Source organism: Schistocerca nitens, chromosome 1 (genome assembly GCF_023898315.1).
Source record: "Schistocerca nitens isolate TAMUIC-IGC-003100 chromosome 1, iqSchNite1.1, whole genome shotgun sequence".
Classification (NCBI taxonomy): Eukaryota; Metazoa; Arthropoda; class Insecta; order Orthoptera; family Acrididae; genus Schistocerca; species Schistocerca nitens.
In genome coordinates, this window is record NC_064614.1 from 279,721,664 (window position 1) to 279,736,558 (window position 14,895).

A 14,895-nucleotide genomic window follows, 5' to 3' on the forward strand; every position below is an offset into this window, starting at 1 on the left:
CTTAAATGGTTGCGAAAGCATGTTTGACCTCTTAGCAACAAATTATCCTGGACAAATAGGGAGTATCATGATGAATACAAGGATCGATGACCACAAGGCAGTTGCTACTAGGCTGAATACCATAACACCTACAACCAAAAGAAACGCAAAGTATATCTATTTAAAAAAGCTTATAAATATGCTCTTGATGCCGTTTTAAGAAACAGTCTTCACTCCTTCCAATCAGATCATTTAAGCATAGAAAGATGTGGAATGATTTCAAAGAGATAGTAACGATGGCAATTGAGAGATATATACCACATAAATTAATAAGTGATGGTACTGATTCCCAGGGAGGGCAACTGAGAGATATATACCACATACATTAATAAGTAAGGGTACTGATTCCCAGTGGTACACAAAACAGGTCAAATCATTGTTTCAGAAGCAACGAAAAAAGCATGCCAAATTTAAAAGAACACATAATCCCCAAGATCACCAAAGTTTTTCAGAAGTTCGAAATATAGCGCGTACTTCAATGTAAGATGCTTTTAATAATTTCCACAACAAAACTCTGTCTCGGAATCTGGCAGAAAACCCAAAGAGATTGTGGTCATAGATAAAGCACACCAGTGGCAAGACGCAATCAATACCTTCACTGCGTGATAACAACGGCAATGTCATTGACGACAGTGCCACTAAAGAAGCTTTATTAAACATGGTTTTCCGAAACTCCTTCACCAAAGACGATAAAGTAAATATTCCTGAATTCCAATCAAGAACAACTGCTGAGATGAGAAACATAGAAGTGGATATCCTCAGTGTAGCGAAGCATCTTAAATCACTTAATAAAGGCAAGGACTCCGGTCCAGATTGTATACCAGTCAGGTTTTGAGTAGCCGTCTTAGATTGTTTGCAGATGATGCTGTCATTTACCATCTTGTAAAGTCATCTGATGACCAAAACTAATTGAAAAATGATTTACATAAGATATCTGTATGGGGGCGAAAAGTGGCAATAGACCCTGAATAAAGAAAAGTGGGAAGTTATTCACACAAGTATTAAAAGAAATCCGCTAAATTTCGATTACGCTATAAGTCACACAAATCTGAAGGCTGTAAATTCAACTAAATACTTAGGGAGTACAATTACAAATAACCTCAATTCGAAAGATCACATAGATAATGTCGTGAGTAGAGCAAACCAAAGACTGTGATTCACTGGCAGAACACGTGGAAGGTGCAACAGATCTAATAAAGAGACCGCTTACACCACGCTTGTCCGCCCTGTTCTGGAGTATTGCTGTGCAGTGTGGGATCCGCATCAGGTGGGACTGACGATGACATCAAAAAAGTTCAAAGGAGGGCAGCTCATTTTGTTTTATCGCAAAGTAGGGGAAACGGTGCCACAGACATGATACGTGAACTGGACTGGCAATCATTAAAACAAAGGCATTTTTCATTGCGACGGGATCTTCTCATGAAATTTCAATCACCAGTTTTCTCCTACGATTGCAAAAACATTTTGTTGGCATCCACCAGCATAGGGAGAAATGATGATCATGATAAAATAAGAGAAATCAGGGCTCAAACAGAGAAATTTAACTACTCATTTTTCCCACACACCATTCGAGAGTGGAATGGTAAAGAGACAGCTTGAAGGTGGTTCACTGAACCCTCTGCCAAGCAGTTTAATGTGAACAGCAGAGTAACCACATAGATGTAGATGTTGCATCAACTACTTTTGAGTTAATGCTAAATTTTCAATGCAATAGGGTCTGCAGCTGCGATGAACTTTATTGCATGTACGATTGTACAATTTCAGCATTAGGCCATTTTCAAGTATTTTATGGATGACTTATCAGTAGTAAATTATGTCATGTACGTTGTTGCCCCTATGACTCCATGTTATGCTCATAAAATAAATCTGAGATGTTTTACTCTCTCTCTACATCTCGGATTCATTTTATGAGCACAACACGGGATCATAGGGTCAACAACATGCATGACATAATTTACTATTGAAAAATCATCCATAAAATACTTGAAAATGACCTAAGGCCAAAATTGTACAATCATACAGGCAATAAAGAGAATGGCAGCTGAAGGCATCATGAAATGTTTCAAAAAAATCAATGCTAAATGGTATACAACAATTTGTTTGCCACACCTCATCGATTAAATCAAGAAAAAAATAACCAAAACATCACATCGTGTTTCATCATTACGATGACAGAGGTCGTACAGCACATCAAACAAATAATTAACTGACTGAATAAAACTGTTTAATTAATGCTTCACTGCCTGTATTCACTCAATTTATCATCCAACAACTTCTTTCTGTTCCCTTATGTTACACTAACATTGTGTGAATAGTGATTTTCATCACCAAGACATTGCCGAATTGAATCAAAATTATGTTTTTGAGGTACCAGATTCAGAGAAGAAAAAGCGTTCCCAGAACTGATGTAAACACACGTAAAATTTCATAAATTTAGAGGCAAATACTTTGAGAGACAATAATATTATTTTTGGATAAAAAAATTGTTTTCTTCCACTGCTTTACGAAAAACCTTTAAGGTAACTGCTAGGTCATTACTATCTGCCTTTCTCTGTCCGTCGCTAAAATCAGCAGCTTATCCTTTTCTTCATATGCAGATCAGACAATGATTTCCCTGCATCCCCAACAATTTTTGCATATCTTTAGTACCCTACCACCCACTCTTCACATCATCGTACAGGTGTGGTCATTCCCATGGATGGGGTTGGTCACAATGGTTTAGCCGATCACTGTACAGCTGACAATCTACAAGCATCATCTTAACCAACTCAAACATTATGCTTCATACTGTTCCAAATGGTAGGTTCAAGTTGAGCTCTGCACCATACTACTGTATCACAACAAACCAGTTTCCCAAATATTTACTACCATTAACTTATCCATTTGTCATTTTTCTACATAATAATCGGTCATATATTCTATATAGCATATACTTGCCTGAATTGTGTAGTAGAAACAGCTGAAAGGATGCGGACAGGTGGCATGGCGATTGTGACACTTAACCCATTTTACAACTGCTCGGTAGAAACGGCAGAATGCTGACACAATACTATATACAACTCCACTACGAGGCACAGGTTTTGTAGTCTTCCGCGACGTGGACACAGCTGGAGCTCTTTGCGGTGGCAAATCCTCACGGTTTTCCATATATCCACTTTCTTCAAAAGGCCCCACAATAAATCTATAAACAGGACATTAGTGTAATGCAGTCTTCATAAAATCTCAAAATGGTGTTGCTGAAATGAAAAGAAATGACAGTAGTTTCTCTTCTCTAACTGCAGTTTTAGAACGTTTTCATTACACGAAGCAAATAAACAGTATCACTTACATAACTCACTATTGCACACAAATTAATAAATTGGGCATTCTGGAAAGAATTTTTGATTGGGCCTGCCTATAGGCCCCACTGCTCTCAATTCCGAGAAGTTTTAATACTGAGAAGGAAGGAAGGAAGATTAGAGTTTAACATCCTGTCAACAACAAAGTCATTAGAAATGGAGCACAAGGTCAGATTAGGGAAGGATAGACAAAGGAACCATCCTGGCTTTGCCTTACGTGATTTAGGGTAATCACGGGAAACATAAATCTGGTTGGCCAGACAGGTATTTTAACACCATCCTCCCAACTACAAGTTTGGGAAACTGCAAACGTTAATCAATCTTCCACTAAGTAAAGGCCATCAAATAAAGATGAAACATGAAAACCAATGTCAGCATGTGTACGTGATACATTAGTTTCATGATGTGCTAAAAAAATGGATAGATCCCAATTGTGATCCAGCCTCTGCCCGCTTGTCTGAATAAAACAATTTCAGTTAAAATGTGGCATACTGAAATTTGTACGCCACAAGCACCACACATTGGAAGGTCCTCTCACAGGAGCTGGAAGCCATTTGTCATCAGACTATGCCCCATCCATAATTGAATGAGATGGACTTCATCTCACCTTACGGCCAAAATGAGATACACAATGGCCAAGTTGATTTCATCAGCTGCAGGTAATCGTAAACCATTTTCAGTCATTCTTCCTTCCATCAACATGTGACCCTGTCCTTTGATAGCGAAGAGACAGCATGTAGAGAGACAGCACATAGAACCACGGGGTTTCGAGTACATACTTCCTTCATTCCACTTATACATTTACCTGAATTCTCATACGCACTAGTACCCTGTAGAAAACCAACTCATTTGTCTATGCAGGTGGAGAAGGGAGTCCTGGATGTCCTGGGAATGTTTCTCTAGCAGGTACATGTGTAGTACAGATTTTAGGAGTACTTAGAAGGTTCACACTAATTTACCACCTCTTAGAGGGAGGAAGTTTTCATTCACCTCCTCAAACCAAGAAATGATCAAACGTGCTCCAGCAGTCAGTCATTGAAGTGTTGCCTTAACTTAACGTGTTGGGGACACTCTGGAGCATATTTAATCTGGTCTAGGCACTAGACACAGTGTGGTTGCAGACATTACTGGCAACCTTACCCTGCTGGAGGCACGTATGAACAGGCTTTTCTAGTGAGACAGCACCATGGAAAAGGCAGGTGTTATTGCTACAAGGCACAACATTCTCAGACAGCTCTGTCATGGAACCACTGCCTACACTCACAGGGGCCCTTCTCTTCTGAATGCCAAGATGGCACAGTTCTGGCTGACAAATCAGAATAATTTCAGCATTCAAAATGATGCAGCTTGTAAATCAAGGAGAGTTTATTCAGACACATCGTCACAAAAGACTCCACGGGCACAGAAGAATATTGTCCCAACGGCAGTATTTTAACTCTTAACATTTTTATCATTGGCACAAATAGTATACCATTCAAAGCAAGGAGTCCAACAGACAATTTCACAGTTCTTTTGCTCCCCTTGGATTTTTACCATTCTCATCAAATTTGTAATTCATCTGATCTGCAAATGATAGATACTATTTGAAGGAGCTGGGAAGAGTCTCAGGCCCCAACATTGACATAATATTATGCAGAGATATGAATAACAAAATTAGTAATAATGTCACAAACATTCTGAGCACTTTTTTCATGACAGAAACAGTCGTTCTTTGCCACAGTTTGGCAGTGGCCATTCATTCTGGTGGACAGCTGGCTGGTGGTCCTGACCACATAAAATGCTGTGTAGTGATTGCAACAGATATATTTTAAGATGGTGGTGCCCTGTTAGCTCGTACATATCTGATGAACGTCACAGTTTACTACCAAGAGCTACTGAAAAAATTTATTTATTGAACAAACAGTTTCATTCTATGGAGATCATCAGGTTCGTAAGAACATCTACATCACACTAGGTGATTTATGATCTGTGCATATGTAGGCGCTTTCTCAATATGTAATGCCTAAATATGCACAGATCAGGATTAAATGATTTTTTTTTTAAATTTTTATTTTATTATGGGACGCCATTGATAATGTACATCTAATAAGCTGCAATAATTATTATTTTTCCCCCTCCTGAAACAGAAGGTGGTCTGTTCATGGAAACTGGTTGTTCGCTAAAGAAATTTCATCCATCTTCTCTTAGTGGTAAATATTGATGTTCTCCAAAGATTGCAACAGAGATGGTATATGACATGGCTACTTTTACAGGTGGCCTTGCCTCTGATGGTATAGGATAAGCCTGTGACAGGACTGGAGCAGGATGTGCTGGGTGGGTGAAATGGGCAGGTCTTGCACCTGGGTTCAGTCTCCCATAGGAATAGGACTGCAACTCCAACCCCTTGAAACAAGGGTCGTATCACTGAGGAAGACCCAGGTGCACAACCTGCACGATTTATCCACCCAGCAATCTTACTCCAGTTCCGTCAAAGGCTTATCCTATCCCATCAGTGGTAGGGCCACATGTGAAAGCAGCCATGTCATATTCCCATTCTGCCACAATCACTGCACAGCATTTTATTAAAGGATGACCACTAACCAGCTGTCCACCAGAATGAACAGCCAACACCAAACTGGGCCAATACCAAAGTAACACGAAGTGACACAACACTCTACTGGGTACAGTACGCTCGAGTTCAGTGGTTGCTTCAAAACTCATGCTATCTGGATCCTTCCTTCCAGCAACAGCTTTTCTGAACTATCTAAATGGGAGTTATCCTTGCAACACATCCTTTGCTCCTGTAAGCCTTTTGGCTGCAATCTCTGCTAAGCCATTGTCCCCAAACACTCTACCCAACAGTGTCCCCTTCCTCTGTCCTGTCACACCCTACCAATCCATGCCTCTCATGTGCCACATCGCACCGGCTCTGGTACCAGTGTGCCGCATGCTCAACCCCTGCACTTGTTAACCCTCCCTCCCAAATTCCTAGCCTACACATCTGCTGCTCCCCTATGAGCTACTACCTAGCCATCCCCAACCCCCTCCCCTCCTGCTTCCTGCCTCTTTCTCCCTCCCTTCACCCAGCCAACCCAACACAACGATTGCCCCAGTCCATCTGCCAGTCTGCAAACTAGGCACTGCATGCCCAGCTGGCACAATGTAGGTGCACAGGCACGAGTGTGTTTTTTGTACTCTAGCTGGTCAAAGCATTTATTCTGAAAGTTAGCAAAAGATTTATTCCCTCTTTTCTGTGTGTGCCTTTTGACAACTTAATGTTTCTGCTATTCGGTGACTGCCTCCTATATTGTTATATTAGTTAGAAAATAAATTGCTTTGTTTGGTTTGCTCCCCTCCTTCAGGCTGATGAATGTAAACTTCTTCATCAAGATTACCAGGTACAAACATGGTTCAAACATCCATATGTCCAATGTCAAGATCAAATTCAGCGGCTAAGTCTAACAATGAATGAAGTGAAAAATGATTGTCGTGCGAAAATGTTTCTGGAAATACACTTTTGCAACAAAATTAGCATTATAAACAGTAAGAAAAATTCTGGTAGAACATAAATAATTTAGGAGTAAAGGAGTCCACTCACCAACTGGTAGAAGCACTGAGTTGTTGACAGGCACAAACAAAAGAGAATTGAAACTTTAACGAAATCCTTGTGTTTCTGTATGTGCATTTATACTTTAGCTTGCCAAAGGATTTCTTCCAAAAGCTAGAAAAATTTTCATTCTCTTTTGTGCAGTGCCTGTTGACAACTCAGTGTTTCTAATATTCAGTAAGTGGTCTTCTTTATTCCTAAATTGTTTATGAAGTGGTCATTATAACATTCAACTTCACCATCTTCCATTTCTTTGCCTTTGAATGCCCATTTCATGTTGATTGTCTTCTGCCTGGCAGTAAACAGAATGCAAGTTTTGTTTCCAAGACTAATATTAACCATTTAAGGTGTCTTTTTCATTTTCACAATCATCACAACTGTTTCTACACATGAACTTGGTTCAGGAACTTCAGCAAAACAAGCAGAATTATCATTAAAATGTTTTGCTCTGAAACGCAAGGAATTGTCTTCTGATTTCAAATTCTATTTCTTTTAAGAATGCCTTCCTACATTGATTCACAAAATCTTTTCCATTATTTGTTCAAATTATTTTACTTTTTCAACCAGTTTCAATTCTACTCACGCTTTGTTTTGTTGATTTTAGCTAGTAACCAGATGATTTTCTTTATATATTACCCATAAAAGTGAGATTGTATTCTCCTCCACATGAAGCCATGCTCATTGGCCTACAAACATTAGAAATTACTACATTAAGTAGACCTTCTGCAGTTCTACTAAAGGGTTTGAAAAAGATTATCGTCACAAGTTTCCTTCTATACAAGAAACGCATGGATTTTAGTCCCATTCCTTTCATCAGCCATTTCTTTCTTTAATAAATGCACACTTTCATTATTATAATGCCCCAGCCTTTGACACCACAATTCAATAATAGTTAATTTTTTACAACATTTGCATTTAGACAAATTCTCAGTTTACAAGCTGCATCAATTCAAATAACACATGAAGCATACCACCATGAAAGACTCCAAGGGCACAAACTTGAGTTGCAATCATAAGAATTCCAGAGATGATTATATCATTCTTACTGAACATACCACACTGTAGACCATTGAGCAACATGCAAGGTCCACATCTTGTTGTTGACTAACCAACAGCAAATTACATCCAAGGCCTGTAACATATGCAACATTGTCCATCATTATTGGCTAATGCTTATTGTTACCAGTATTTTCCAAGTTGAACACTGTCCTCTGCAGTCACATCAAGACTATAGTTATCTGCTACTGCAACTATTACAACTGTGGTTGATTTAGATTTTTGACTGAATCTCTTATTCGTCAAATGTTGCATACACCCAGAACCTATATAACAGCCACTGCCAAGATATGAAAATGCAGAAAGAGCAATTAGCAAATTTAAATTTTCAGTTTTCATAGTATTTACAGAATTTGAAGATTCATTTAGATTTTTCAGTTCTACACTCATTCATCTTATGACCAACTTTTTGGCATTTATAGCATTCTATCGACTTAGAATTTCATGCATCACAATTGATCTTCAACTTTTGGTGTTTACTGGTTGGCTTACCAGCTGCCAACACAAAATCTGTAATTGCATTTGTCAAAGCACCCTGACTTTTTGCTGATTCTTGAATAAACTGCCAATTTACTGTATCACTTTTAATACTGTCACCTGAATTCTCAAGCGCCAATGTTGAGAGTATGAAAATTGGCTGGAAGCTCACTTATCATGACTGCTTCTTCCAAGTCATCGTCCATTTTCTTACCAATGTTTTGAATCTGTTGAGCTGGTGACATAATGTTTTCAAATATAATTCTAAATTTTTGTCAGAAGCCAATCATGCATTTATAAAGTGTTAAAGCAGCCTGATATAACAATAAGAAGTCCTATCTTTGAATACTGGTTGTATAATTTTTGCTGTACTTCTTTAGCAATTGTTCCTCTATAAAGTTTTCGATGTACATATGATTTTACCTTCAAACATGTTTTGGATGATGCTTTCCACTGTGCAGGATGGGCGGATGGGAAGGCAGTGGGCGTGATTAATTCATCAGGATAATATTTAGAAAAAGGCCATTTATTGGCGAAAGCATGAAAAAAAGGAATCACATAGCCAGGCCTAGGGAGGCGAGGGTGAGCCAGAAGGTAAAGTATGGCAAAGGTTGGTGACCACGAAAGCTAAGTCCACAGTGCCACAGCACCGGCAGAAGCAGAAGATGTTCACTGCTACAGGGCACGCACCCTGTGTGTGTTTACTGGCACAGCCACGGCCTGCGTGGAGCAAACATGGTGGCCAGTTGGCGCATTCCATGCGCGAAGTGCACGGCGGCTTACCGGAAAGAATTTGGTGTAGCGACAAAGTCGCTACGGGAACAGATCCCACTTCTGACACCAGTTGTACAGGATGGGCAGATGGGAAGGCGGTGGGTGTGATTAATTCATCAGCATAATATTTAGACAAAGGCCATTTATTCGCGAAAGCATGATAAAAAGGGGTTACATAGCCAGGCCTAGGGAAGTGAGGGTGAGCCAGAAGGTAAAATATGACAAAGGTTGGTGTCTGCGAAAACTAAGTCCACAGTGCCGCAGCACCGGGAGAAGTGGAAGATGTTCACTGCTACAGGGCGCATGTCCGACTCGCAGGAGAGCAAGAAAACAAGAGAGTGGGCCCAGCGACAGGCGGCTGGGTATATTCGAGACACCATGCAGATTCCTCCGCCCTGATTGGTCAGGACCGAGAAAACCGTGTGGGCGGCATGGAATTTTCCAGAGTGCATAGCGTACCCTCGTCAGCACATGATGGAGGCACGTCATCAAGGTGCCCTTCCTCGGTGCTGACTTCCTGCTACTAGACCGTGGGACAAGAAAATTTACACAGGGTCTGTGTGTACAAGGAAAGAAAATTCCTGGATTTTTCCCGGATTTCCCGGTTAAAAATACACTTTCTCCCAGGCGAAAATAAACTTTTTCCGAGTTAAGTGACCATATTCTATTCCTTGGCATTGTAAAACTCATCAATCCTTTGAATGTTTATGGTTTTATATACCGACATAGAATTTCCTGCCACTTTAGAAAACGAAACTCAGGGGGTGAAAAAAAACACGTTTTGAAACACCTTTGATGTGCAGCAATATGTAGGCTGCATATTTTTGTATTACGAAGGTATAAATTCTAATTCCACCAAATACCGCATGTTACTTTTCGAAGCATTGAAATCGAGATTCTGATGCGCTTTTGTAAGCCACTCATAACTCATGTCACGTGATCTCACCAGCTGATGTCAGCATAGGACACGTGATGTACTCAGCCAATAGCAAGATCACTCTTAAGTAGCACGAAAACACAAATAAGAAAAGTTAATGGTTTAAATTAATATACATAGCATTCACATATAAAACTGGTCTCCAAGATTAATAAGCTGGAAGAGAAGCTAAGCTTCCACATATAATGTTGATCTTTTCTGCATGTAATACACTTTAAAATACATCACACAAATGTGCCAGTAAAATTTTTAATAACGACATAAATGTGTGATCTTCCAAGCTCGAAATTCTTTTAAATGACCGTCCTCAAAGAACTGATTTTTAAATGAGAGTCAAACGCTTTGTTATTTAATAAATTCAGCGTACATTCTCGCACATAGTTCATCTTGCGTAAAAGGAAATTTGCTTTTAATGTATGTAACGCTTTTCAAACCACCATTCGCAATATTTTCCCGCTACCTGTTAGAAATAGGTTCGTTTCAGCAATTGCAAGAGAGCGCCAGATAACAGCCGTCACCGCGCGATGATGCAGGACGGCCATATGTTTGTACGTGTAAAACATTAAAAGATCTTACATTATGTCATAAAAGAAACACGACATTAAACGATACTTCAAGAGCATCGGAATTTTGTGAACCATTCTAAAATGCATAATTCGGCTTAAAGTGCACATTCATATGTCCAGATTCGGATGTAAATTTTCTTGGAATACCAGTATTGTATTATCTCGTGTTTGGTTCTTTATTATGGCATAATGTCATACGTGCACTTGAAATCAGCGAACAGTTGAAACCAGTCAACAGTGTGAAATTAAACAGTTCGTTTCAAATAAACTGACTACCTCAGCATAAAAGATTAATAAAAGCCAAATCTCTTTGGCAAACCGACAAAGATAACTTCATTGTTCTGTAAGGCGATTAAAGCTTGACTGTCAGAAAGGTGGATATAAAATCTGAAACTAATGACATATTTTGGCCATCCACAATTATGTGAATGTATTTTAATTCATTTGATAACTCCCGGTCCCGAAAATCCGTTTTATCATTTAACGTGAGAGCAATAAACGAAGAGGAAACAACAAAATCACTGAACGTAAACACAGGTCACGTGGAGATGACCCACCTCCCCACCACAACTCAGACTTTCTGTGCATCAGGCCCGGATTTACTATATTTCCGAATCAGGGCAATATTAGGTAGTGCCGCCAAGCCACACTTCTGTAACAAGAAGCGGGAGAAGGTACTACTCATACGCGACTCAACTACGCATGCACAAGAGCCCGCCTAAAACTGCTCAAAGGAATCTAATTTAAACAGTTGTCACGTCATGCTCATTGGAGGCAATTTGTTGTTATGAAACATTGCATATCATCCAAAAGTCTTTGATACATTTTGCTGTTGGCAGACGCTTGTATGAGCACTGTGTTTCGTTATTGTATACGGCGCATTTCCTTTGCAACTTAAGTTTTTTTTTTTTTTTTTTTCCTCCTCTCTCATTCATGTTTCGTTGCTGCAGTGTTATTCTGCAGTAGCGGGGTACAGTAATATCCTTTGTTAGAGTATTGGTTCTTACCACTCAAAATCACAAAAATTTAACTGAAAACTAAAACAATGAAAAATTCCCGGAATTGTAAACAATTCCCGGGTTTTTCCCGGTTTTCTCCCGGATGAAAAAATTCCCGGGTTTTTCCCGGATCTCCTGGTTGTCCCGGGTCGTATACACCCTGTTACAGGCAGCCGATGTTGCTGGCCGTGGCTTGGCCATAATGGATAAATGAAGTTACCTCTGGGAGCTAATAAAAGAAATTAAAATTTTCCCACTGACTGGCTCATCCTTTACACCACACATTATTCTGATCATTATTGCTGACAGCAATTGGCTACCACAATAGTTCATGTTTCAGGAACATTTCAGTCATAAATTTCCACTTGCTAGCCATACCAGTCAATTTCTCACAATTAAATTGATTGTCCACCCAATGTCATCTTAGGTATGTTCAGTTTGTTCAGCAAATAAATCTTGCATAGTTCAGCAAGTAAATCTTGAATTTTTCTTTACAAAAAATTTGATAGCATCATACTGAATAAATGCAATATAGTATCTCACAAATAAGAATGGCAATTTATGTCACACGGTTACTACCGATCTTTACTTGTCAATTTCTGAACAGAAGGTACTCTGTACAAATGTGGAAACTTTACTAATCTCTTTCTGGGCCCATAATCTGTTGGATATTGATTCCAAAAGTCCTTTTACGAGACTATAAATATGACATAATGATGACTTACATTCCCTCACATATTACTGTTATGAAATATGAAACTCATTTATTCCATGATCGTTACACGAGAAAGAAAAGAGGAAAACAACAAACTACAAGGTGTCAGCACAGAAAAACACAGCTCTTCCCAACAATATTTATAAATAATATTTGGTGGCAAGTCTACTGCAGAAATGATCTCTTTCACTCTACCCCAATTACATAAACTAAGCACTCAGACAAAAACAAAACTGAACTTTAGGCAAAAGTTGCTCACCTCAACAATCCATAGATGGAGTCATGGCTTATATGATTGCTTCTATAAAAATAGAGTAGGCCAGAAACCGACGTCATAAAAATCAACACTTCCCCATAAGGTATAGGCTTCACCCAGCCACGCCATACTGCCATGCGAAATAATGTCTCTGATGCCTTAAAAACAAAAGAAATTAGTATCAGTCAGGAACACCCAGCGAAAAATTTAGGCTATATAACATCGTCCAAAATAATACGAACCAATTCCTCGCTGTTGATTAATATGAAGCATAATTAATTACAACAAATAATTTCTTTTCAAGTCAAGTTATTTCCCAAAAAGTTTTCTACTTTTTGTACTTATGGGGAGAGGAGCATAAATGGTCCTATTCCATATACATGTAAGTGAAAGCCTTTCCTATTTTTGTAACCACTTACGCATAATGATGATGATGACTGTTTTCTTTAGGTGTATGGTATCAAGATCCTCAACATCTTGCGAGTACGGAGAAAAGGAAAATTTCTTTTACAATAAAAATATAATATTACCCTTGAAGATGTACACGTCTAATTGCATGAGTGTGTGTGCATGCAGTGGCCCTCCTCTATACGTGTGATGTGCAAGAGAAACTTTGTCCTGTCAGATGACTTGTGTGAGGTACACCACAGCCAGACAACTTGTTTCACTGAATCCAGCTAATCATTCCTCGCCATCTGCTGCTACTCCTTGGCTCACAGTATCATACCTCTTTGACTCAACAGCAAGATGATCATCAGAAAGGTGCATAGCTTTATTTTATTGTATGAGAAGATGTTCTGCATTATTTTTTTCTTATGAGTACAGGTTGTACATGCAGACAAGAAAAGAATTTCCCAGATTTCCCAGTTAAAAAATGCACTTTTCCCCCACGTGAAAATACACTTCTTCCAAGATCAAAAATACACTTGTTCCATGATATGTGACAGTATGCTTTCCCTTGGTGCTGTAAAAATATCAATCCTGTGAAACTTCAGAGAACGAAGAAACCCGGGGAGGGGAGGGGGGGGGGGGGGGGGGGGGAGAGTTTTGGAAAGCTCTGATGTGTAGCAACATTTACACTGCATATTTTCATATTATGATACGCTGCATATTTTTGTTCGTATTACAATAGTATGGATTCAAAACAGCATGTTAGTTTCTGAGCACTGAAATCAAGATCAAAATGCGTTTTTGTAAGCCAATCATAGCTCATGTCACATGACCTAGCCAGCCAATGACAGCAGATATTCAGAGCATAGGAGACATGACATAGTCAGCCAATAGCAACATCACTGTTAAGCAGAGTGAACACACATATATGGAAAGTTAATAGTTTAAATTAACGTACATAATGTAGTTACAAGAAAAGTTTAGCTTTCACATACAATATTAGTCTTGAGGATTAACAAGCTACAAGAAAAGCTAAGCTTTCACATATAACATTGGTCTTTTTTGTGTGTGTTACACTTTAAGATACATCACACAAATGTACCATTAAAATTTTAAATAATGGCATTATTGCCTGGCCTTCTGGGCTCTAAATTCTTCTAAGTGGCTATTTCTCAATGTGTTAAGTTTTCAATGAGAATCAAACACTCTGTGATTAAAGAAACGCAACCTGTTAGAAATAGCTTCATTTCAACAGTTGCCAGAGAGCGCCAGAAAATAGGCGTTATTGTGCTTGGGCAGCTATGATGATGTAGGAAGTCCATACATTCATACAATACATAGTATAAGAGATCTTACATGACGTCATAAAAAAAATAGGATATGCCAAGAGCATCAGAATTTTGTACACCACACCAAAATGCATAATTCGACTTAAAGTCACATTCATATGTCCAGATTTACAACGAAGTAGGCCCCAACCAGATATGAAGATTTCACTGCGGTTTTCGGGATGCAAATTTTCTTGGAGTACTAGTACTGTATTATCTCGTTTTGGTTTTTTATTATGGCATAATGCCATATGTTCCAGAAGAAGAAAATGAGCACTTGAAATTCAGTGAACAGTTGAAACTAGCCAATAGTGCGGAACAAAACTTCATTTCTAATAAATTGACTGCCTCTGGGGAAAGACCAATAAAAGCCACATTTATTTAGCAAACCAACAAAAATAACGTCATTGTTCTGCAAGGCAACTGACTGCCAAA

The 14,895-nt window shown here is 38.9% G+C and overlaps 1 protein-coding gene across 2 annotated transcripts in view; it reads right to left on the reverse strand.

Moving 5' to 3' along the window:
• LOC126248144 (transmembrane protein 135-like) overlaps positions 1 to 14,895 on the reverse strand; it is a 107,887-nt gene that overhangs the window by 44,321 nt on the left and 48,671 nt on the right. For both annotated transcript variants that reach the window (XM_049948862.1, XM_049948851.1), the window contains exons 4-5: positions 12,746 to 12,900; positions 2,977 to 3,220 (exon numbers count right to left, since the gene is read on the reverse strand). In XM_049948862.1, coding sequence (XP_049804819.1) covers positions 2,977 to 3,220; positions 12,746 to 12,900 — 399 coding nt within the window. The remainder of the gene's footprint in view (positions 1 to 2,976; positions 3,221 to 12,745; positions 12,901 to 14,895) is intronic.